General features: G+C 38.4%; 1 protein-coding gene across 1 annotated transcript in view; it reads right to left on the minus strand.

Moving 5' to 3' along the window:
* LOC126237038 (reticulocalbin-2) overlaps positions 1-24,259 on the minus strand; it is a 43,770-nt gene extending 19,511 nt beyond the window's left edge. The window contains exons 1-5 of the mRNA XM_049946799.1: positions 23,575-24,259; positions 19,607-19,754; positions 17,383-17,539; positions 2,510-2,708; positions 1,197-1,320 (exon numbers count right to left, since the gene is read on the minus strand). Coding sequence (XP_049802756.1) covers positions 1,197-1,320; positions 2,510-2,708; positions 17,383-17,539; positions 19,607-19,754; positions 23,575-23,782 — 836 coding nt within the window. The 5' untranslated portion in view covers positions 23,783-24,259. The remainder of the gene's footprint in view (positions 1-1,196; positions 1,321-2,509; positions 2,709-17,382; positions 17,540-19,606; positions 19,755-23,574) is intronic.
* Between the last annotated feature and the right edge of the window lie 306 nt (positions 24,260-24,565).

The raw sequence follows: 24,565 nt of genomic DNA on the forward strand, positions 1-24,565 counted from the left end.
CCGCCACAACTATGATAGCAGGGCATTTAAACCATTAGAAAAATTGTTCCCCCCATATATAATTTTCAACAAAAATTTTACACACAACATGTTGCTTTGTTTTCTTCTTCTTCGCAGTCAGTTTCAACAGAGTAAAAAAGTTGTACTTATAGCTTACAAGCATGGAATCTGTATCATCTGAAAGTTTGTAACCCCACGCATTTACAGATTAAAAATATGTAAAGTCTTGTCACTAGTGCCACTATCCTCACAGATCCAGCAGCTGGCGAGACCTCTCCCATAACGCTGTAAATAATGATCCCATTCATTCTGAGCGATTTCCACTTCCCAATCAAAGTTTCGTTTGCAACAATGATAAACAGGGTAAAGGGCAGACGGGGAGGGGGGGGGGGAGCAGGAGATGGGCAAAGAGAGGGGGGAGGGGGAGGAGGAGGAGGAGGAGGAGGAGGAGATGATAGTGACAGAGGGTAGGAGATGATGCACTAAGAGGAGAGGCAGGAGTTGATTTGGTCATATATCCAATTCCCATACATATTTAGCAATTGCAAAGCACTAGTTAAAGATAACGTAATACCTTCTGCTTCTATCTCTTTAGAACTTATCATGCTGTGACAGTGTCGACTAATGACAGACAGGTATTCATGCAAGATTTACTAATTATGTTATTTTAAATCTGCAGCAGGATGCCCTTGTTGTCTTTCCAATCTTCAGTCACTTCTAAAGAGAAAAGTCATGGGTGCCATCTTTTTGAATCATGTGAACTCTTGTTCTGTGTATATTGTATAGTATTTCTGGGTGGTGGTGGTGGTGGTGGTGGTGGTGGTGGTGATAAGAAATTAGACCAGCAGTTGCCTAAATATGAGTGAGTGACAAAATGCAACACTCAAGTTGGCTGGTGTAAGAGACAAATCGATATGTTGTGCTGATTCAATACAGGTCTTAAGCTAGTGCGCAGAGAATTCAGCAGTATGGCAGGTCATAACGACATTTCCTTCTTAAACAAGGCAATAACAGGAAAAGACAACTATTTCTCCTAGAAAGTGTTGTGAAGTGTCCAATTCAGGAGTTACTGTACACAAATTTAGAACTGGTAGAACAGAAAACAGCAAAAGAGCAACACAAAACTGCCCTGTACTTCAGTAAATACAATGTGTAATTAAATATTAGGTAATATATGTTTATCATTAGGTACATACTCATCGCTGGGAACAACCCAGGAGAGAATTTCAGCAGAGTTAAGTTTTCCATCAGAATCTTTGTCATAGTCATGATCAAATTTTTCTTTCTCTACCATAAGCCACTCCTTGTCTTCATGCCGAGCTGAAAAGAAAGGAAATAAAGAATAAACAGTATGCTTTACAATTTTAGAATAATTACCATATCACAACACAGTGAGAAGTAACCTATCATTTTTAATAGTAAAACATATGAAAGAACAGGTGTTAAACAAGTACTAAAATTAATACTGAGCTTCGAAGTGTTTAGCCGAGTTGTTGTTTCACTGTCCTGAATAATACTCCAATGACCAATCCAACTGTTCGAAATACAGCGCAGAAAATGGAAACCAACTACTCAGCTGAATACCCACAAGCTCACTATTAATCCATCACACAGAGAATACTTGAAGATCACAAGTACTAAAACACTTATAACAATTTAATTCATTAGGTCATAACAGCAATTGGAAGCACCGCTATATGGAATCTCAGAAATTGCATGCAAAGCTAGACAGATCTTCTATTGGCTAAATTACCAATCACATTACATGAAAGTTCATTTTTATTAGTATTTTCTCCAACAGGGGGTTTCTCCTATTCTCCTCCCTGTACCATTACAGAGAAAAGGGAAGGGAAATAATTTTTTTGAAGAGTTAAAGGTGGGCAGGTACTGACACTATGTAAAAAATGTTAGAACAAACATTCCTGGGAGTATTAGGAAAAGGTTGTAGTACCATTAAAATGGCAAAACTGCAGTACAAATAAACATAAAGTTTTAATTAATGATATGAATATAACAGAGGGAAACATTCCACGTGGAAAAAATATATCTAAAAAGAAAGATGATGAGACTTACCAAACAAAAGCGCTGGCAGGTCGATAGACACACAAACAAACACAAATATACACACAAAATTCAAGCTTTCGCAACAAACTGTTGCCTCATCAGGAAAGAGGGAAGGAGAGGGAAAGACGAAAGGATGTGGGTTTTAAGGGAGAGGGTAAGGAGTCATCCCAATCCCGGGAGTAAGTCTTCCCGGGTAAGTCTTTCCGCTCCCGGGATTGGGATGACTCCTTACCCTCTCCCTTAAAACCCACATCCTTTCGTCTTTCCCTCTCCTTCCCTCTTTCCTGATGAGGCAACAGTTTGTTGCGAAAGCTTGAATTTTGTGTGTATATTTGTGTTTGTTTGTGTGTCTATCGACCTGCCAGCGCTTTTGTTTGGTAAGTCTCATCATCTTTCTTTTTAGATATAAAGTTTTAATTAGTTGCACGAAATTCAAGTTTCTCACCTTTTTCGCCAACAAACTCTTTGAAGTCTATGAAGCCATCACCATCAGTGTCCTTTTCACTCAATGTTTGTTTCAATATAAGTGGTAACATATCAGGATGATCTTCAGGATGGCTGAACCTTACAAACTCTGATTTGTCTAAAGCTCCATCTTTGTTTTTATCTGCAGCTTCAAAAATCATCTTATCCTCCTTTATTATCTGTTTAATAAGACATGTGTATAAGGAGCTTATTCACACAAACTTCACAGCAAAAATGGTTCTACATCTGTCTTCTGTCCCACACTTTTATTACAAATGTATGACAGCATTTCAAAGAATAACGAACACAAGTTTTGTGGGATAGTTTTCTAGGAAAAATATCTCACAAATAATAACCCCATTTCACACAAGTCTACTTATAAAACAAAGAACATGTGCATAAGCTTGATTCTCAAGCTTCTCGGCCTGTAATATAAGTACTCTTTAAATAGTCTGTCTGCCATTATCATGTTACTTTACAAACCACGAGAACGGGCACTGTGTATGCCATGCAAGGCACATCATTTTTAAAATAAATCCAAGTTGCAACTATGTTCTTTGAGTTCAGTAATTTGTTATGAAACATGGATTTTAAAATCAATATCTGATCTGAGCATGACAATCCCTTTCTAAATCCACCTTGCCGTTCACTCAAAAGAATAAATGTGCTGACTACATTTTTGCCAGAGACTGCATTGCCAAACATGTAAATCATCTGGGGGGACTGCATTGCCAAACATGTAAATCATCTGGTTTCCTAAAATCAAACAGAAACAATAATTGGGTATGGGATAGTAGTATGGACCGAACCCAGGTCAAAGACTGAGCAGTCTTGTGCAATATCATCAAAGTTATGAGAAAAACTGACACCAATTTGGCATGCTGCTTGAATCTGCGCATGAAACAACCTAATTGGCTAACTTCATTGCTAATTAAATTGGGAATGGTACACTGCATCATACTTTTTTATTAATACTAAGCGCCAAACCTGTAAAATTTACGGGCCTAGGATTGGGCGAAAATCACCAGACCTGTAAAATTTATGGGCTGCTACATTTAATTTAATGCAAAACACTGCAACATTATTTCTACAGGTTTGGCCAGTGTTATAGGTTTTACAGATTTTTAGTAACAAAATGTGTCCATAGATGGCACAGCAGTGTTGTTTACAGTGGCATAATTCATGTTAAAACTTATCTTTGCATTCTCAGTCTTCCTTACGTCGTCGTGTTGTTTCATGTTTGTAATGTCCCACCAGGGTTTATCAGACACACAAAACGTGGATTTGATCAATGATAGAGCCACTCTGGATAATGTAGAGAGTGATTCTTAATACAATGGTGTGTACATACTCCCGAATTTTCAACGGCACATCACTGCTCGTAATTGTGCAATACTCACATTTATGCTGAACATGTCTTCTGTAAGAGATATATGTAGTTACATGTAATGTGATATTCCTTTTAGAGAGTGACATTGACGACAGCTTGTCTTCAGATGCAAACGAGAATGATGATGATGGTGTTACTGCAAATCCAGTGACTGTGTCATATCCAACATATCCAAAAGATATTGACAGGATTGAATTTGACAACTATCGACCTCTGCTTGTCAATACTACACCCAGGCAGATTCTAGTGAATAGTGATGACTCAAGTTCTGTACTGGGTTGCAGTAAAGTGTTCCTTACTAACAGTGATGTACAAGAACTCAAGATACAGACAAATTTGTATGCATCAAAGACAATCCAGAAGAAAAGAAGAGGAAATAATATGAAGCCTAATTCAGTTTTGAGTTCCTGGAAGCCAGTGACTACCAGTGAGATGAGGCATTTCTTGGGTATGCTTTTCCACATGTGTATTTCAAAAAAGCCTAAAATTGTGGACCACTGGAGCACTAACCCTGTTCTTAGTTGTAATTTCTGTCCTCAAGTTATGAGTTGTTTGTGTTTTACTCAGATAGTGTCGTGGTTGCATCTTGTAGACACTTCTAAACATAAAAAAAAAAAAAAAAAACCAGGTGAAGATGGATTTCACCCACTTCATAAAGTTTTACCTTATTAAAAGAATTTGAAAGAGCGACATATCCAGGCGTATCGTCCCTCAGAAAAATTGACAATTGATGAAGGAATATGCCCATTTCGAGGTCAAGTGAGATTCTGCATTTACATGCAAAGTAAGCCTCATAAGTATGGACTGAAGGTTTATGCTGCTGCTGAAGCCATTAGGGGCTATGTTGTTAACTATAAGTTTATGCTGGTAAGCATATTGTTGAAAATTCTTCGTCCGCTGTTGTATTGCGATTTTTGTCTGACGGCGGCTTGCTGAATGAAGGTCATACTGTGTATTTGGACAGATTTTATTCCAGTCCAGAGCTTTTTCAACAATTGGCTGACAAAGTTACTGGAGCTGTTGGTACTGTGAACAAATGTAGTAAAGGATTACCGAAAGATTTAGTATCTAATAAGCTGAGAAAGGGCGAAATGTCTTTCTAGCGTAAAGATAATGTATTAGCAATGAAGTGGAAGGATAAGAGGGATGTGTATACATTGTCTACCAGGCATCAGGCCACATTTGGTATGCATACTAAGAAAAATGGGTCTGTAGTAATGAAACCACTTCAGGTACTGGATTACAATATGAATAAAATTGGAGTGGATATTGAAGACCAGCGCCTGCAGTACAATCCATTCCAGCACAGAACTGTGAAATGGTCGCGAAAATCTTATTTCCATCTGCTGCTGATGGGAGTATCAAATGATTTTTGGCTATACAATGCAGTGCACAACAAGAAACTCACAATAACAGACTTCGTAACAGTGCTTGCATCTCAGCTTGTTGAAGATGACACACTTGAAGTCATACAAAGGAATGAAGGAACTATAGGTCGGCTAACAAAGAGACACTCCAACTACACAAAGAAATATGCTGCTCGAGTGTGTCACATGTGTAGTGCCAGGAGCAAGAAAGAGAATGGCAAAGCTTCTCGCAAGAGACATGGTACAAATGTAAACAGTGTGGTGTTACACTCTGCCTGGAATCTTGCTTCAAAATTTTCCACACTAAAAAACAATATGATTCTGTCTGAAATTTGTATGCAATTGTGTAGACTGACAGAAAGATGTTATGTAGTGCCATAATATTAGTTAAAAATAAATAACAATTGCATTCTCTTATCTGTATGATGTTTCTAAATTCTTAAAAACACCTATGTGATTTCTATAGCTGTACCTTAAAGCTGTGCATTCCAAAGTAGTTTCTTTTTTTCTTTTTCTTTTTTTTTTACAGAATTAAAGTAGAAAAGTGCAGCTTCAAAATGGTACCAAATTTGCCACAATCGAAAAAGTACATTTGATGCAGTGATTTTTTAAATAATGGCAAAATTGCCTGGTTTCTAATAGGCCTGGTACTGAGAGTGTTAATTATTTCTCAGCACAACCTACCTTACAACACGCTTACAAGGTTGTCAGGCTGTTTTTGACTATCATTTATATCACTAAGGACATTACTTACTAAGTTAGAACAACTTTTCAGAATTCTATTTGAAAGTCTATAAATTCCATAGGAACTAGGATATAAAAAGTGAAAATGGCAGTTTATATTTGTTCAAAAAATGTGAAACAACAATGACAAAGTACAACCAGGTAAGTTCAAACTATAAGTTTTGACAGCAACTTACGTGAAAGAAAGATTGGCAGAAGGAGTGGGAGGGGGGGGGGGGGGGGGAGAGGAGAGGAATGTGATGGAATACACGTACTGAAGAAAGGGAAAAAGAAAGTGGAAAGAACAATTGAGAAATGGAAAGAACAATGAGAAATTGTAAAGTATTCACTTTATTGTTTGGCATAGAGAAACAGGTTATATGTGTTTAAATTTTTAATGAATTTTGCAGAAGAAAGTAGTAAGTTTCTTTTCCTATGGGACACTGAACTGTGTGCAAAATACAGGATAGCTTTTTCCAGGGGGCAACAGAGAGTGAGTTTGCAAATATTTCTGTTCAATGGATGTGTATGGCTACAAAACTAGCTAAGTGAGATCTTGCGTTGTGACTCAGATAAGAGGGCAGGTACTTTATCTCTGATGGGCCATACTAGCTCCTGCATACATGTGCACTGGTGACCTGATGAATTAAGATATTGCATATGGTAATCACAAAACTTCTCTGGCTGTTACCATCTTAAATGGACAAATAAATCACTGACTTGTTCAAACAGATGTCTGTTGTAGATGCAATGCACACAAACATTCATGGTTGGTTTTCATTATTTGTGCTGTGTTGGATTCAATTGGAGGTTCAGCGGAGCTGGTGACTGCTGTAGTTCACACTTCACATCCCCCAATACTTCTGGAGGGCATATAGACAACCAGAAGTTTTCCTGCATGTGGTGTCAGTATTCCCTGCCCAGTTCTCATGTTCACTCAAAGTTGAACCCAATATCTTCACCGTTTTCTGATACAACAGTGAGCTACCACCAAGAAGTACAGGAGGATATTTTTCATGGAACTCTGAGCTAATTAATTTCTAATGGAATACTAAAACTACTTGGAACATTTTCCCATTTATCTTGAGTCTCAGGTTCTGCACCCATCTGAAAACTGAAGGCAGATCGTCATTCATCTTGGCAATGACAGTATTTATATCTTCACATCAGGCATTTGAGTAATGCTGGAGGTTGTTGGCAAACAAAGGCTATTTACAGAAAACCACACCTCATGAAATGCCAGTGACATACAAGGAGAACAATAGTGAGCTCAGGAGTGTGCCCCTTGCCAATCCTGAGAGAATGTGCTTTCAGCGCAACTTTTCATTCTCACATACAACACGATGCTGTATTTCTCAAGTAGCTTTCAAACCAATTCAGTGTACTCTCAGCAAATTTTTGCCATCAAAATTTTCTAAGGAGTCTATCAAAGTTAATCGTACTTTGCGTAAGTATAGTTGCGTCAATATTGTGGCCTCACAGTTGTCCATAGCGTACTTCAGCTCCTCAGTTACCTCAATTTGTGCAGTATTTGTGCTATTGTATTAGTTATTCAGTCAGTCAATTGTGAAGAATATATTCCAAGGCTTTGGATACAGTGGATATCTTATAAGGTGACTGTAGGTTTTCAGTCTTAGGGATAGGTCTGACCACGCCACTTTTCTACGGAGTGGGATATAGGAATTCAAATTTAACTTCAAAGGGGTAACGAACCAAGTCAAATTCAATACTTCTTATTGCTTTAAAATTCTTTATTTTCTTCACATTTCTTAGAGGTACTGCTACATTGTCCACTTTGACTTCACCTAACCTTGAGTTTACTAACCTCCAAGTCTCTTATTTCACTGCAAATTTTTGAAGGAAATTGGAAATTTCAAATGGAAGGTTTTACATAGAGTAATTAATCATTTGGCATTTTTATTGCTTATGTTGTGTGCTGGATATTCTATTACGGAAAGATGTTTCTTTGCTTGTTTGTGCATTGAAATAATCTAATAATAATAGAACCTTAGCTATTAGTATTTTGGATAATTCATTTCCCCCAGAAGGTGTTAGAATTCTGTTTTACTTGGATTCTTGTTTCCTTCATTTATTGGAGCTCATCAGTTAATAAAGGTGTACCTTTTATTTTTGCACCTAAAAGTTAGAAGACAGAGCTTTTCTAAACTTGATCTGAATTTTGTTACATTATCTGTTTGTTTATGAACATAAAAAGCAGCATCTAACATTTGCATTTTTCGCACTATTTATTGCTAATTTGATCGAGAAAGTTTTCGGTTTCTATTACATATTCTCTCTCTCTCTCTCTCTCTCTCTCTCTCTCTCTCTCATTTAAAAGCTTGAATTGGGATTCTATTTTTGTCTTTCAGGTTACTGGACTTAAGTAAAGAATTTATGTTCAAACTCAAAGCAATTTTTTCTGAATTTTCAGTTTGGAAAAATTCCAAGGATTCTTTGACTTATCCCTGTTAGATCTCCAGAGTCCCCAGAACCCTAGGCCTTGCACAATGCAATGGTGGTTTTCTCTTCAGAGTTACCACATGGCGGTAATGCTTTCTTTTAGTGCATTTTTATTTCTGCAAGCAGAGGGAGTAGAAACTGGACAAAACAAGAACATACTGTTGGTCTGAAACAATCTTGCATCATAGTTTACTCCACAAGTTCTTCCTCCCTTTCTGCTGTTGAGTACCGATCTTCTCGAGCAGTCCTAGGGCAGAATAACAATATGCTTGACACTGTTTTGCCCCCACAGAATGAGCCAATGAAAGCACTGTTACCAGGAATTTTTGTTTGTTATCAAAAATGTCCTCCCATGAACCATGGACCTTGCCAAGTTGGGATGGGTCTCATACCTGAACGATACAAATCCCCTCACCGTAGGTAAAATCACAACAGAGGGATATCCGTGGAGAGGTCACACTAACTTGTGACTCCTGAAGAGGGACAAGCAGCCCTTTTAGCAGGTGCAGGGGCAAAAGCCTAGATGATTGATGGATCTGTAACATTAGCTGACATGGCCTTGCTGTACTGGTACTGCAAATGGTTGAAATCAAAGGGCAACTATAGTCATTTCGATCCTCACCCCTTCCCCCTCCCCTGATGGCATGCACCCCTAGTATATGGCTTAAAGATAATGGTATCATCCAAGGTAAAACATTCCACAGGTAAAGACAGATGGTAAAACAGATTTTGAAATCACATTTTTAACTGCAAAACATTTCCATGGGAAAATTTGTACTGACTAACTTATTGGTTAGTAACTGCAGATTAAAGCTGCAGAAACTGCAAAAACATACAAAGTAAAGCAGATGGGATCTGTATGAAATTTAAGAACCACAGGCTGTTGAGAGTTTCAGAGGAATACAATGTAGGACTGAAACAGTGCAAAAGGAATACAACAAAACACAAATGGGTAGCTATGAGAGAGGAAATAGTGATGGCAGCAGAGGAACAAATACATAAAAAGACAAGGCCTAGTAGAAATTCCTGGATAACAAGGGAAATAAAAAAATTAACTAACAAAAGGAGAAAATATAAAAATCCAGCAAATGAAGCAGGTTAAAGGATTACAGACATTTTAAAAATGAAACAGAGAGAAAGTGATAACAGGCAAAGTAAAAATGGCAAGAGAACAAATCCAAGGCTGATGAAACATGCACGGCTATGAGAAAGTGAGATGCCACCTATAGAGAAATTAAAGAGATCTTTGGAGAAAAGATAAGCAGCTGTGTGAATATGAAGAGCTCAGATGACAAGCCAAAACTAAGTAAAGAGGTCACAATATTATAGAAAAGGTACAAGAAGTAGGTGAACACGAGACAGGAGACGATTTCACATTGCATTGAAAGATATGGAAGCAGATTTCAGGGAAAATCCATTTGGGTTGCAGAGAACTGTTGGAACACACAAGGCAACACTGTCTCCATGACTTATCTAAGAAGATAGTTTAAAGAAAGGAAAACTTACACTGATAGCACTTTCAGATTTTGAGAACACTTTTGACAATGTGGACTGGAACACACTCCAAGGAAGTTGAAGATAGCAGGAATAAAACACAGGCAGTGAGACATTATTTAAAAATTGTACAAAAAGCAGACTATAGTTATAAGAGTAGGACGAGAAAAGAAAGTGGCAGCTGAGAATGGAATGAGACATGACTGAAGCATATTCCTGATGCTATTCAGTCTATTCATTGAGCAACTAGTGAAAGAAATCACGGAGAAATTTGGAAATGGAATTAAAGGTCAGGGATACGAAATGAAACTTTTTGAGGTTAGGCAATGAGACTGTAATTCTGTCAGAGATGACAAAAGACTTGGAGGAGTGATTGAACAGAATGCACAAAAGACTACAAATTTAAGTGCTAGACAGTCTTTTAAGAAGAATTTGTCTCTAGTGTAGTTTTGCATGGAAGTGAAATGTGGACAACAAGCAGATTAGACAACATCAGAATAGAAGCTTTTGAAATGCAGTGCTGTAGAAGAATGTTGAAGATTAGATATGTAGACTAGATAACTAATGAGGAGGCACTGAATAAAATTTGGGGAATCAGAAATTTAGGGTACAACCTGATTAAAAGAAGAGACTGGTTGATAGGTGACATCCTGGGGAATCAAGGAGTAGTCTACTTGGTAAGGCAGATAAGTGTCATGGGTAAAAATAGTTGAGGGAAACCTAGGCATGAATACAGCAAGCAAGTTAAATGGTCGTAGACTGCAGTAGTTAATCGCAGATCAATTATTCAGAGAACTACTTACAGACCACCAGGAGGAGCTGCACTGAACCAGTCTTTGGACTGGAGATAACAACAACACTGAAAACTTCAGTGCTTTAGAAGACTGAAAATAAAGGGGAAAGAATTGAGCGGATCAGAATGTAATATCTGTCGTAACACAATGGTTGAAAGCTGCTGTGTCCAAACTGGAAAATATGTTACACAACTGAATTTAGAGCAGAGATTAGGGAGGTAACAGGAACTGATTAACAAAATCTAATATACAATAAAATCAAATTAAATACACTGCCAGACAGTGCTGAAGCACCCGGAATGGAGGAGGAAACAAAATTAAACTTCATGAGTTGAGACTGTATATGATATTTCAATGACTACAAAATCCAAGTCAAATTTACAAAGAACTTGGCAGTATAATCCCACATATCAGTATTACACTGCACTGTCTCTGGTCTGGCTGCATGTATTGATTCATTTGGGGAGGGTGTCAAAAGCTGTTTTATCCCCTCCCGATGCAAGCTGGCCCACAATTGTTCTAACTTGTCCTTGACATCCTGGATAATGGCACTGGGACAGATTATGTCCAAGCTGGACCCACACACGTTCTATTGGGGGCATATCTGGGGATCTTGCTGGCCACAGGAGTCTCCAAACATCATGCAGACAGTTTATGGAGACATGAGCATTGATCTGTTGAAAAATTGCACCACAATACTGTCACATGAGCAGGACCACATGAAGACACAGGATGTCCTAGATGTACCTTTCTGCTGTAAGAGTCCTCAACCACAACCAGCCCTGACCTGAAGTCATATGTAATGGCTCCCCAAACCACAATGCCAGGAACAACACTGCTGTGCCTTTCCAAAACATTTGAAGAATGGGACTTCTCACCATGTCACCACCACATCTGCCAACAGTGGTCACCTGGGGTCGTGAAGAATTGCAATTCATCGTTTAACACAATACGACCCCATTCATCATCAGTCCATGCTTCCCAGTCATGGCACTACTCCAAAGGCACCTGTTTTTGCTGTGGTGTTAATGGCAGCTTATGCATAGGATGGTAATTCCTTATCCCAGCTGCTGCTAATCTTTGACCAATGGTGCAGGGTGACACAGAATATTAATTGTTCTCGGATGGAAGGTGCAAATGTGAAGTAGGTTACAAAGTGCTTGGTTCCCGATACAACAATTCTCTCTTATGACAGATGTGGTTGACCAGAACCCTGATGACAACTGTGCCTGCTCTCACTTTCCCTTGCATTCCACTGTCACGTTTTAATGCTTACACACCTTGGTATTGCACGATTCACCCAGGCAGCCAAAGGAAGATCCACAATGAGGACCGTTTCAAACTCTTGTCAGGTGCTATCTCCCACCAATCACACCATATCTTCATGCTGTCCAGGGTGCTTCACTTTTTTGTGATATAATGAAGACAGAAGTTTCTCGGCCCCCTCACACTTACGTGTAATCACATGTGTGCTTGGGGGGGTAGGGGTGGGAGGGGTGATGAGCTCAAGAAAGGAGCTGCCAGTACCAATGGGATGAAAGTGTTTCTTTTTACCATTTCGTTCTTCCCGAACTTATGTCTGATATAAATTGGCAAGATAACAGGAGCATTTTCTTCAGGCAGTGCTATCCTTCAACAGAATGTGTAGTAGCAACACAGAGCATTGTGAGCAAGCACCATTTTCGGGAGGTGCTGTGGCTCACAGACAGAGGCCTTCTGGGGGTATTGGTATCTGCACGTAAAGAGACCTTACTACCGTATTGTTCCTTCAATAAACATTAACACATAGATGCTACAACAATCAGCATATGAAATAGCCACACTTCAAGACATTGACCAGAAGAATAAAATTACCTAAATTTGGAAAAACATCTTAATCATTATTAACGGTGTAGGAAAAGATACAAGGGCTGTTCAATAGAGAATGATCTTTCTTTCTTTTTTTTCCTTCTCATAATTTTGATGGTCCTTCTCAAAGAAGTCTCCCATGAATGTGATGCACTTGTCCCAGCATTTCTGTGAGTCCTCCAAGACAAGCTGGAAACCATTTTTTAAGAGATCCTTCAAAAATCACCTCTGCAGCCTTCACCACTGCTTCTGATGATTAATAATGACCCCCACAAAAGCGTTTCTTCATGTTAGGAAATAGGAAAAAGTCACCTGGGGGTAAATTCGGACTATAGGGAGGGTGAGGGATGCACTTCATATTGATTTTTGCAAGAGATTCAGCAAAAACATTGGCAATATGTGGCTGTGCATTATTTTGGTGCAGCATCCAGCCTGATTCACGAAAATGTGGTCTTTTGGGCCTGATATGGACTTGCAATGTTTTCAGGACATCCCTGTAGTATTGTCCAGTAACTGATGTGTGTGTAGGTACAAAATGCTGACAAACCATTCCATGAATATCAAAGAATGATATGACCATAACTTTCCCAGCAGAACCAATGACTTCCTTTTTTGGGGATTGGTGATGGAGATTTCCATACTGAGCTTTGCTGTTTGCTCAGGATTAAAATGATGTAGCCAAGTTTCATCTGCAGTGATTACATTTGAAAGAAACTCTGGATCTTCCTCTAACATCAACTTTAACTGCATGCAGACCTGCACACGAATGTCTTTTTGTTCGGGAATCAACGGTCTTGGGCCCCATCCCACAGGAACATGCCACGCGTAATTTTTCTGTCATCAACGTGTGGGTGGCACCCAATGAAATGGTCTTTATTTCATAAAGTGATCTTAAGGTAATTCATTGATCCTCTCTCACAATGACACCAGCGATGCTGATGTTTTCTTCTGCAAGAGGAGCAACTGGACCACCGGGTCCACCTTCCTTTGAAATTGATTCTCTCCCCTCTTTAAACATTTTAAACCACCTTCGAACTGTGCTGTGGGGAAGAACAGACTCTCCATAGGCCTCCTGTAACATTGTATAGGCCTCAGCTGAAGATATGTTGAGATGAAAGCAGACTTTCAAAGCCGCATATTGTTCTTCGCATGTTACCTCCATTGCAGCAGTAGGCAATACTGAACATGGGTGACCTTGCCTGCCTCTCATAGGCGGGAACCAGGAGTCCCAACAACGAAGCTACTACAGTGTGTTTGTTGCACATTACTCTAACAGAATATCAAACAATTAAATTTTAGTGCGAGAAATTATGACCATAAAAAAATTATGATCATTCTTTATTGAACAGCCCTCCTAAATTGCTACTTTCTGACAAGTAGACACGTTAAGCTGCAGAAGGGCACAATTAAAAGACACACACAAGCTTTCATTCACAACCTTTGTTAGAAAAAGAAGGAGAAAAACTTACACCACTCACTCTCACAATCAAGCCCACCTCATGCAGTGATGTCTGCCAACTCTGGCAGCTCAGACCAGGATCATCATCTTTTTTTCCCATTGTGGTAATTCCTCTTTCTCAAAATGGTTGACCGGCTCTCAGCAGCCATCCTTTTTCCAAACCTGTCACGTCAACCTGCTCACTATCCTGCTGGCAACCCTATTCTAGAGATGTTTAGAACCACCAAACCAATGAACCTACAAACTTGCAGTTGTCTCCATCCCCAACACTGTTCTGGATTGAAATTTGTGTTGTGCAGTGTTGCCTTTTGAACCAAATCAAAGTCGTGTCAGACTTCTCATTGACTTTCATACCAAGATTCAACGAAAACAACTTTCCTACCCACATGCAAGGAATCACAGCTCTTCTACCAAACAAAATCTGCCCTACACTGTCAATCCTTGCCTTGTTTAGGTCAAAGTGTCTAAAACAACTTATCTGACATTAAGATAAAAAATGAATTCTGATCAGGCTGAACTTTGTAATCTCTGACCACACCTTATTTCACTTTGAACTGGTATCAACTTTAACTAGCAAAATTACACAGATCAAGTGAAGTTCAGTTGCACTCATCAGTTCACAAACTATTTACACTAAGAGCAGATTTAATTTTGTGCAAATACAAGTCTAAAAGAAATAAATAATAAAGAACTAGTTCCTACCACAAAAGATACGTAAGTAAATATCTGAATGCACTGCTGAGGTTTCAACATTTTTTTCCCCAACATGTGTAGTTAGTTTAAGAAAATTGTCTGCTGCCTAAGTCATGAGTGCAGATAATTGCTTCCATAAGAATTGATGTGGAAGAGTTTAAAGACATTTCATAGACACTGTGAAAGCAAGAAAGGAAAATTAGCACTGTTTGCAGTGAACAGAAGTGTCTGCAGATCAACAGTAGCCAATAATGATTGAACACTTCTTGTGGCTTGAACAACAGAAAGTGCCCTGTACATAAATTCTACAGAAATCAATGTGTACAGAATGTTGGTAATTTTGGTGCTGGATGTCCACAATGTCTAAACTGGTATGACAACTGCATGAACAATGATGATGGCACACATGTGGGTAAATTACCATTGATATCTTTACTAGCCTCCAAGTTTAGTAGCACTATGGTTATGTGCTGGTCTACAGACACAAAGGTCTGGGGTTCAGTTCCTAGTCATTCAGAAAGTTTTGCTTGCAATTATCAATTTTTACCTCTGGCAATATCTGTTAGTGCTGAAAAGGCTGAGCTGAACCAATGTTCATTAACCACATCAAACTGGACTTTCAAATAACTTGCTGGGTAAGTTAATTAGAAAATCAGAGGAAGGCAAGGAAATAATCATAAAGAGAATCATTCCCAGTAAGTAATTGTAGTGTTCAAATCAATCTTCAGATTGGCAACAGCTCAACCTACTCATAACTCCGTCGTTCTCTGCATCAACAGTTTATTTAGCATTTTGAGGACCCTGAAACCTGTTAACTATTGGAACTTTCATCCACACAGAAAACTGCCTAAATCCATGGCCAATGATACATAAGATGTATTGCAATGTGACACCATAGTTGGCACCAGGTTGTGTTCGGAGTCGAATCAGCCCTGGTATTAAGCAACCAGGTGACTGTGTATTATCAGCTACCGGATGACGTATTCATTGGTATTGGTCATAAAGAGAATTTTAACAACACTTCTTTATGAAACCACGTGACTTGAAAACATCTCCTGTTGTCTTTCTACATTCTGGGCCATTGTAGTGTGGAGCTTTCTGTGTGCAAGAGTCTTAGAGGATTGCTGTGTTTTTCCAATTACATTACAGATGATATCCAACTTTTCTGATGATTGTAAAACAGGAACTGAGTTCCAATGATCTTGCTGCTTATTCCATGAAAGAGTTAACCAATTTTTTGACTGAATGATAAACAATAAAACTGATGTGTTTTCTGGACAAAAATTATTTGCAACAATTAAAAAAACAGAACTACTTCCGCAACCAACCAAAAAGGAAACAATCACTAACTGCAATGTACATCTTATTATTAACATTTTACACAAGTTACTCATCAAATACTAGTTCCAGCAAAAAATATTTTATAGCTGTGAAAATATTTTTTTAGAACACCTTCTTTTGCTTATTTTCTTCCATCTTTACAACACAAAACCTTCAATAATAAATACTGTGTATCTATTATGTACATGTCACATCTGTGATCTAAGAATGATAACCATGTTGACAGCTTATTCAGCAGTGTTGTCATGCATATATTGTCCTAATTTATATTAACAATAAACCTCTTTCATTTGAGCCAAGTTAAGTGCCACATAACATAGTGAATATATTAACTGCATTAGTTTTCTGGGATGGGGTCAAAATTGAGCTTCTGTCAGCTAAATTTATACATCCAACCCTTAAAACACAAACCTGAAAAGCTATCTATCACAGTCCATTCCAAGAAGAAACAATGCACAATTTATAGTAGTTGTGAAAAAAAGCCACTGCAACTGGCTATGTAATACTTGGTGGACAACTTCTACCCATTCCACACTTTCAGTTCAACATTACATTAAGAGATTAAATACAGATCTGTTGACATGGATATGAGAAGAAGGCAATGAGAATTAACCCTTTTCAACCCAATTTTTCTACTCACTACATTCTCCTGATCATTTATTTTACGTTAACAATAATGGAAACTTGGCTGACATAGTCCGACATCGGAGCTGTACTAGAAAACCATAATGTCTGACAGTCCAACAGTGGGTCCGGAAGGATTAGGTAAGCAATCTGTAAACCCTTGGGACAGGGAAAGAATTGACAAGCCCAAAATAATTTTCACGCACGATCCCAGCCTCAGTAACAACATTGGCCATTTTGTGGATTGACTGATGGATTAGACATACAATTACTCCTTTACTATTTCTTCTTTTTCCTTTCTTTTGACACCTTTGATATGGAAGAAATACAATTGCGTACAAGATTCAGCACATTATATGCAGAAAGTTAATAAACTGGTATGGCCTAATAAATCATTCTGTAAGTTATCTTTCTGCATAAAAAATGGAAATGCGGATAAGTATAAGGCACTGAACTAAGGATAAAGCATATAACAGAAAAAATAAAACAGCTTTGAAAATCTGGCATTGCACCAATATTAAGAACACATCCACCGTAATCCAAAAGCCGGCATGTGATCCATCTGTTAGATGTAACTTATACTTACAACTGGACACAAACATCCCTAAAAAGCTCAATCAGTAACTGTAGGCCTATACGTCAACAACAATGATTACAGACCTTTGCGTCACTGTCATTGCTATCATTGGAAACATCATCATCTTCATTAGCACCCAGTCCAAATGAGTCAGCAGCATATTCTGCCCATGTCACCTTCCCATCCTCATTTTCATCAGCATCTTCAAAACGGTCATTTGCATCTTCCTCTGATAGCATTCTAAAAATGGAATCCAGTACACAATAATTAGCAAAATAAATCAAGACATAAAATTTAAATTTAATTAAAACAAAATGAAAGTAAAGCCTACAAACTTAATGTGTAGCACAATGCAGACTGCATAACTACACAACTCTTAGCCTGTATAATCTTAAATTTCATTTTGTGGAGGTAGTTAAGGTGCAAGACTTCGTACATTTCTCCACATAGCTGCCCGCTAATATTTTTAGTTACACACTGCAACACTATCAAATGGTTCAAATGGCTCTGAGCACTATGGGACTTAACATCTATGGTCATCAGTCCCCTAGAACTTAGAACTACTTAAACCTAACTAACCTAAGGACATCACACACATTCAAGCCCAAGGCAGGATTCGAACCTGCGACCGTAGCAGTCGCGCGGCTCTGGATGCAACACTACAAAATCCTGTGATTTATAAATTTATTTTCCAAACTGGAGTAAGTACTACATTTATAGAAGATTACTAACAAAACCATGTAACAGTGTGCCATACATAAATGTAACACCAGAGATTAAAATTAAAAGTAATTCAGATGACTGTGAAAGTTCAACAAAATTTTACACATCAACAAATAAAGGGTCAATTGGTTACATAATAATATAATTTGCCATCAGTGTACAACTGTGAACTCTTTTTCTTCACTTAATTTTCCTCCTTTAGGCATATGGATAATGAAGATTATTTACAGTCCTCTCAGTAATGTATGAAGATTGGTTATGTATACAGTGCACATTCAGTGCTAAATAGACAATAGAACCCATGGCTGTCAGTAGTGTTTTAAGGCTACATCACAATAATGTCATCAATCCACCAATATAAATCACACTCCTCTCTCGACAGAAAGGCCGTACAGTGCTGTCCTTAAAACTGCAGCACCATGAAGGCAGCATACAACAAATATCAAATAGGTATGCTTCAATAGGCAAATGATTAGCATTGTATGAAAATAATCCCAAGGCTGTGGCTAAAACATTTCTGCTCAATACCCCTACTGCCAAAAGTGCTGGTCCTGCAAGGTGAGAAAGAGTGCTTTTGTGAAGTCTGGAACATAGGAGGAGGCACTGTAGAGATAAAGCTGTGAGGTTGAATTTTGTGTGATGCCTGTGTAGCTCAGTCAGTGAATACATTTCCTGTGAAAGACAAGGTTCCTGGTTTGAGTTCTGGTGTGGCTAACCTGCCACGAAGTTTCAACAGCTCAAAACTTTGAGCAAAAAGGGCTTTAAGAACTATAAATCAAGACACGTACACTGAAAATGCCAGAAGTTATCATGTGAAAGATTAATAAATTTTTAAAAAATGCTAATGAGGGGATAAAGTCAGGATAAAGATCACTGACTACCATATGACCAGAGAAGTGTATACCAACATTATTATATTAGTGAATATTCATATCAGATCCTATGAATCAAGGTTACTGAAGCCTCTAAGTGATCTATGCATTTGAGACAGTAACACTTCAAAGACACGGTTGAAAATGACCAGAGAAAGAAGAGAGAAATCTGAAGCTAAATATAATAAAGACAATGGGTAGGAATCACGTTGGTTCAATAACTTTAGAAGGTAATATGAAAATGTATACTAGAAAAATACAAACACTGATTTACTACTGTTCAATGAAAGGATATAAAGAGTAGGAATATACTCGCCAATGGGGAGATAGAAGGAAAGAGGGTAGAAAGATTTGGATTTAATGATCTATTAATTATGAAGTCTTTACAAATGGAGAATAAGCCCATAGGAACAATCATGGAATTCACTTAGAATGATTTACATAAGCCACAAAAGACAAATCTGAATGGCTTGAAAAGGATTAGGCCTACTCTCTTTTATCCTCATGAATAAGAGGCAATTATGCCAAGCATTGTTCATCTCACTGACTGACAGAGAAGGAAACAGTTGTTAAGAAAATGGGCAGAAGAGAAGGAGGTGAAGCATGAAACAATTTAGGAAATGAGAGGAGGTAAAACGAAGAACATTAAGTGTTTCCCCATGACCCTAAACAGGTGATAAAGAAACAAACACAAACAATTAAATGAACTTACTTGAATGAACGTATTATCCAAGCATGTAACTCATTTCTGTCAATCATCTGATCATTATTCAAATCCATTTTGGTGAGCAATATCCGTAACCTTCGTTTGGCTTCCTCTGGTTCCAGCTGATCAAATGCCTCTGCTTCCTTTACACTGCCTGTCCAAAGAAAATTGTAACACACATTTGAACACAGTTTATATGGTCTAGTAGAAAATGATTATGTGGACTTGCATATATTACAGAAAATTAATGTACCAACAAGCGAACACACTTCTTTTAAAATGATAATTAAATGGACACCCTAGCTGCAAACAGACGTTGATGTACTTCATTGGGGACATGTTGAAAATGTGTGCTCCGACCGGGACTCGAACCCGGGATCTCCTGCTTACATGGCAGACGCTCTATCCATCTGAGCCACCGCGGGCACAGAGGATATTGCGTCTGCAGGGACTTATCCCTGGCAAACAATTGATATCATTTGTACACTACACTTATTTTGTTATTATATGGCAACATAAAAATGTAAACAAGAAATGCTGACAATAGATGAGAACAAAAGGAAACATACAACGCAGGATTTTTTGGCTGGTATTGTCGCCCTCTTCTTATTTCCGTTACACATTTTTCTGGTCCTAATGCTTCATTTCCTAACAATCAAACATCAGAGGCTACAAATTCTCAGTAGTTTCAAACAAGCTCAGCTAGCTTAGCTGCGCACTGAGCAACCAGAAAAAGAGAACTACAAAGAAATTTGGCAACAGAATTAAGGTTTAGGAAGACGAAATAAAAACTGAAGTTTGCCAGTGACACTGTAATTCTGTGCAATCGCCTTGGAGGATCAGTTGACCTAAATAGATGAGGTCTTGCAAAGAGGTCATTAAATGAGGCAGTGCTGCAGGAATTGGATTAGCTAATGACGCATTAATAGTAGTATTTCTCCCCTGCCCCAATGCTGGCCAAGTTTGTGTGTATTTCTACTCTAGCTCCAGAAAGGACCAATTCCAAAAGTAACAATTTTTCTTCTCTTCTGTGTGTGCGCTTGTCAACAACTCAGCACTTCTGTTCAGTGAGTAGAATACACATTTAATCATTACGAAGGTATTTGGAGTGAATCTTTGTACAGAAGTAAAACATTGACAGTAAACAGTTCAGACAATAAGAGAACTGAAACTTCTGAACAGTGGCACAACAGAAGAACATTGATGATTAGAGGGCATATCGGACCCTAATAAGTAGGCTGAATCGAATCGAGGAAAAAATGATATTTCAATAAACTACCCAACACCTCATTGAGAAAAAAGACTCTTAAAAGTATTTGCGTGAGGAAACTTTACACTAGTGAGCAAAACACCAGGAAAAAACAACACTGGTATGATGTGTCACTGCCAAGCAACATAGCTTGAATGACCTTGGACCACACATAGAAAATACTACAACAGTGTAGTGCAAAAGATACAGAAATATGCAATCAGACGAACAAATATGATACTTTTCTTCAAAGACAATAATTATATTGAAGACACGACAATTTATGATGATTCTACAAATATGACTGCTAATGGGGTGTGTGATCACCACAGGGGTGGCAATGCATGCTTTGAAACATGCTCCTATGCTGGCCATGAAATTTGTAACGAGTTCTTGCAGTAAGGTGTTCCTTTTCTCTACCAGCATGGTTGCCAACTACTGCATGGTTGCTGGTGCATGTGGATGAGCAGAAATATGTCTCCCCAATGCATCTTACATGTGCTCAGTGGGATGTAAGTTGGGTGGGGAGGGAGGAGGGCATGAACGAGCACACCAGTCCATTTGTTGAATATCGTATCATTCAAAGAGCTACTCCATCTGCACTGTTTCATACAGTTGCATATTTTAATCCATAAAGACAAAGTCAGACCGAATTCACCTGTGAAAGGCACACATGGAAAAGGAGTATAGTGTAACAATAACTTTGACTAGAGAGTAACTTGCTTAAAGATTTGGAGGCCAGAATGCCCATGTGACATTATACCTACCCAGACCACAAAACATCGCCCACCAAAACAAATCATGTCCAACAATGCTGTATCCTCATATGGTGGGTGGTGGGAACATGTGAGGCATCCAAGAACATTGTTGTACATTATCATTTTGCTAGTGTGGGAAGGCATAATACTGCATGTACATACTGACCTCCAAACCTTTGAACATGGTACATTCACCATTTAATGTTATTGTGACACTGTACTCCTTCACCATGTGCATTTTTTGAGGTTTGCATTTGGCCCTAATTTCATTTTTATGCACGACTGTATCGAATAGCAAAGGTCGAGGAGTTCTTGGAACAAAGCGGATGGACTAGCGTACCTGTTCCCCCAACTAAAGACCTACTGAGCACATGTGGGACGCACTGGGGAGATGTATTGCAGCACGTCCACAGACACCAACAACCATCCTACAGCTGTCAACCTAGCTGGAGGAGAAATGGAACATTCTACCACAAGATCCTCCTCCAACCTTGTGACCAGCATGGGAGCACAATGTTGAAGCATTGCCATCAGTGATCACACGACCTATATCCTGCCATTTGAACTTTCAACGGAACCATCTTGAATCTCAATGACTTCAGTGCAATTACTGTCTTTGAATAAATTTGTTATTTCCGTTTCCTCACTACACAATCTTTTCAGTTAGCTTCTCTACTACAGTGTAGCAGTTCTTTCTATGTGAATGTTACTTTCACTTCAAGTTTTGCACAACAATGTATATGCTATATAACATCCACTATGCCTCAAACAACAAATGCACTCCTTCATATGCAAGTCCATTGTTATCTCCTATTGGAAATACATGATTTTACAATTACTATTAAATTACACATATTATTCTAGTTTGCCAGCTAGATACATGGCGAATTTTACTATTCACAGATCTAGAACTTTGTCCTGAAGCTGCCTACTCTTCCTGATACCAAATCCTCATATAGACATCAGAATTAATCAGAGCCATAAAAATGTTACAATACCTGAAGGTAGCTCATCTCTACTGAATGAACACATTATCGATGGCAACCCAATCGCTCAAACTTCAATCTCCCTTAACAATGAAGTTCTCATGGACAAAGTACAATAAAAAACTATGAGGGAAGTGCAGTTATAGCTGCTAAAAGTCTCCCGATTGTGAAATTACCTGTATCCTAAATTGTTATACATGGCAGGTAACAACATACTAAAAGCTTCTAGTCAGGAAGAAAATAATGGTCAGCATCGTGTAAAAAAAGAAAAATAAGTATTTTTATCCCACTACTTCTAAAATTATGTTCTTACCCCGTTTCCAATACGGATTTTACTATTCACAATTAGGCCTAATTCGTTCATTATGAAACCTCGTTCACATTATTGTTGGGGCAGTGTGTAAGAAGGGGCATGCTTCAATAGAATTACGGAACAGTGCATATAATTATTGTTTTTACAAGAAATTAATGTAACACAGCTGTTCTTGTGTCGGCCTAGTTCTTTTTCTAAACTAGAGAAGCCCTTCTGAGAGCAACGACGGCCACAATCTAAGAATATCTCAGTTTTGGCGCTTGGATAACTATTGTTGAACACAGTCCATTTATAACCACCACAAAGGCAGCAATGCTATTGCAACTTAGGTAAAAAATATGCGTATGCTAAATTAACTATGATGGTCTTTAATGGTTCTGTGATTAAAACGAAGAAAGGCGGATTATCACTAAAACAAAAGTGACATTCCTTTCTACAAGCATGTGAACTTGTCATCCAATAAAACACAAGTGCACAATAGATCCGCAACAGAGAATTGTTTTTGAAACTGCCGAGATAGGTACAAATATAGTTATTTTAGTTTCAGACTGCTTTAGGTAATGTTTAAAAATTATAAATGAAAAATGTTAGCTGGTCAGCGCTTGATTCTGACACTTTCTATAACCAAACAATTGCCATTTCTGTTCATTGTAGGACGATTTTCTTACCTAGGATAGCTACATGGTCAAATTCTGAATGATGTTCGCCTCCAGCATAATGTTGAGCATCTCTTGGAACATAACCGCCATCCTCCTCTCTTTCTTGGCCACGATTGTGCGCATGAATGTGAGGCGAAGCTGGAGAAGGGCTACACGTCGTAAATAAAGTAAAAATTAACAAATTACAATAGAAAAACACAGACATTTCTCCTTTCATCGTCGGCCTTTATCTGTTCCACCGCAAGTGAAGACAATTTATAACTGCACGTCCTCGTCAACGAACAGTATACTCAACATTCCGACAGCGCGGCGAACAATTCGCTGTCGTAGCGCTTAAGACAGCACAATTTCGCAGTGCATAGTTCACTTCGCACAGCAGTGCCAAGAGGCCGGCATCATACGGCCTTACCTTCACACTCCCCTACTGTATTCAACACTTGCCCCACGGGTGTTTATGATAGCAACAGAAAGGGTATTTCGCTTGTCAAAAAGATTTTTAAAGGAACTCTCTGGAACGGCTACTTTCTTATCGCTTTTTCAGGTTCATTATCTGTAATTTGAAAGATGTGGCCTTTAATTCATTAAAAATCCACTACCATAAACGTATGTAAGCTTTTAAATGGAAATTTTATGCATTTTGTGACCGAACGATATATAATTTTCTTTCGATCCTAAATACGTAACACCGCTTTCAGAGCTTTGTGGAATCACCGTCTATAGAGTATCGGCTGTGATAGAATCAAGTACAACACATCGTTCATAAATCGATCTGCACTTCTTGTATGGGCTTTTGTCCACATCTGATCAGATACGCGAATAAATGCCAGCGAGTGCGTCACATGTGCAGTAGCTCAATAAAATAACTTGAAAAGCAGGAAGTGTTTTCAAACTATAGGTTTATGTCATTGTGTGAGGCTCTAATATGTTGTCTTCCTAACGATCCGCTAACTGAACTGACGTTGGCGTTGCACCTAGTGTGAAAATGGATCAGACGATACTA

The sequence above is a fragment of the Schistocerca nitens genome, chromosome 2 (genome assembly GCF_023898315.1).
Source record: "Schistocerca nitens isolate TAMUIC-IGC-003100 chromosome 2, iqSchNite1.1, whole genome shotgun sequence".
Classification (NCBI taxonomy): Eukaryota; Metazoa; Arthropoda; class Insecta; order Orthoptera; family Acrididae; genus Schistocerca; species Schistocerca nitens.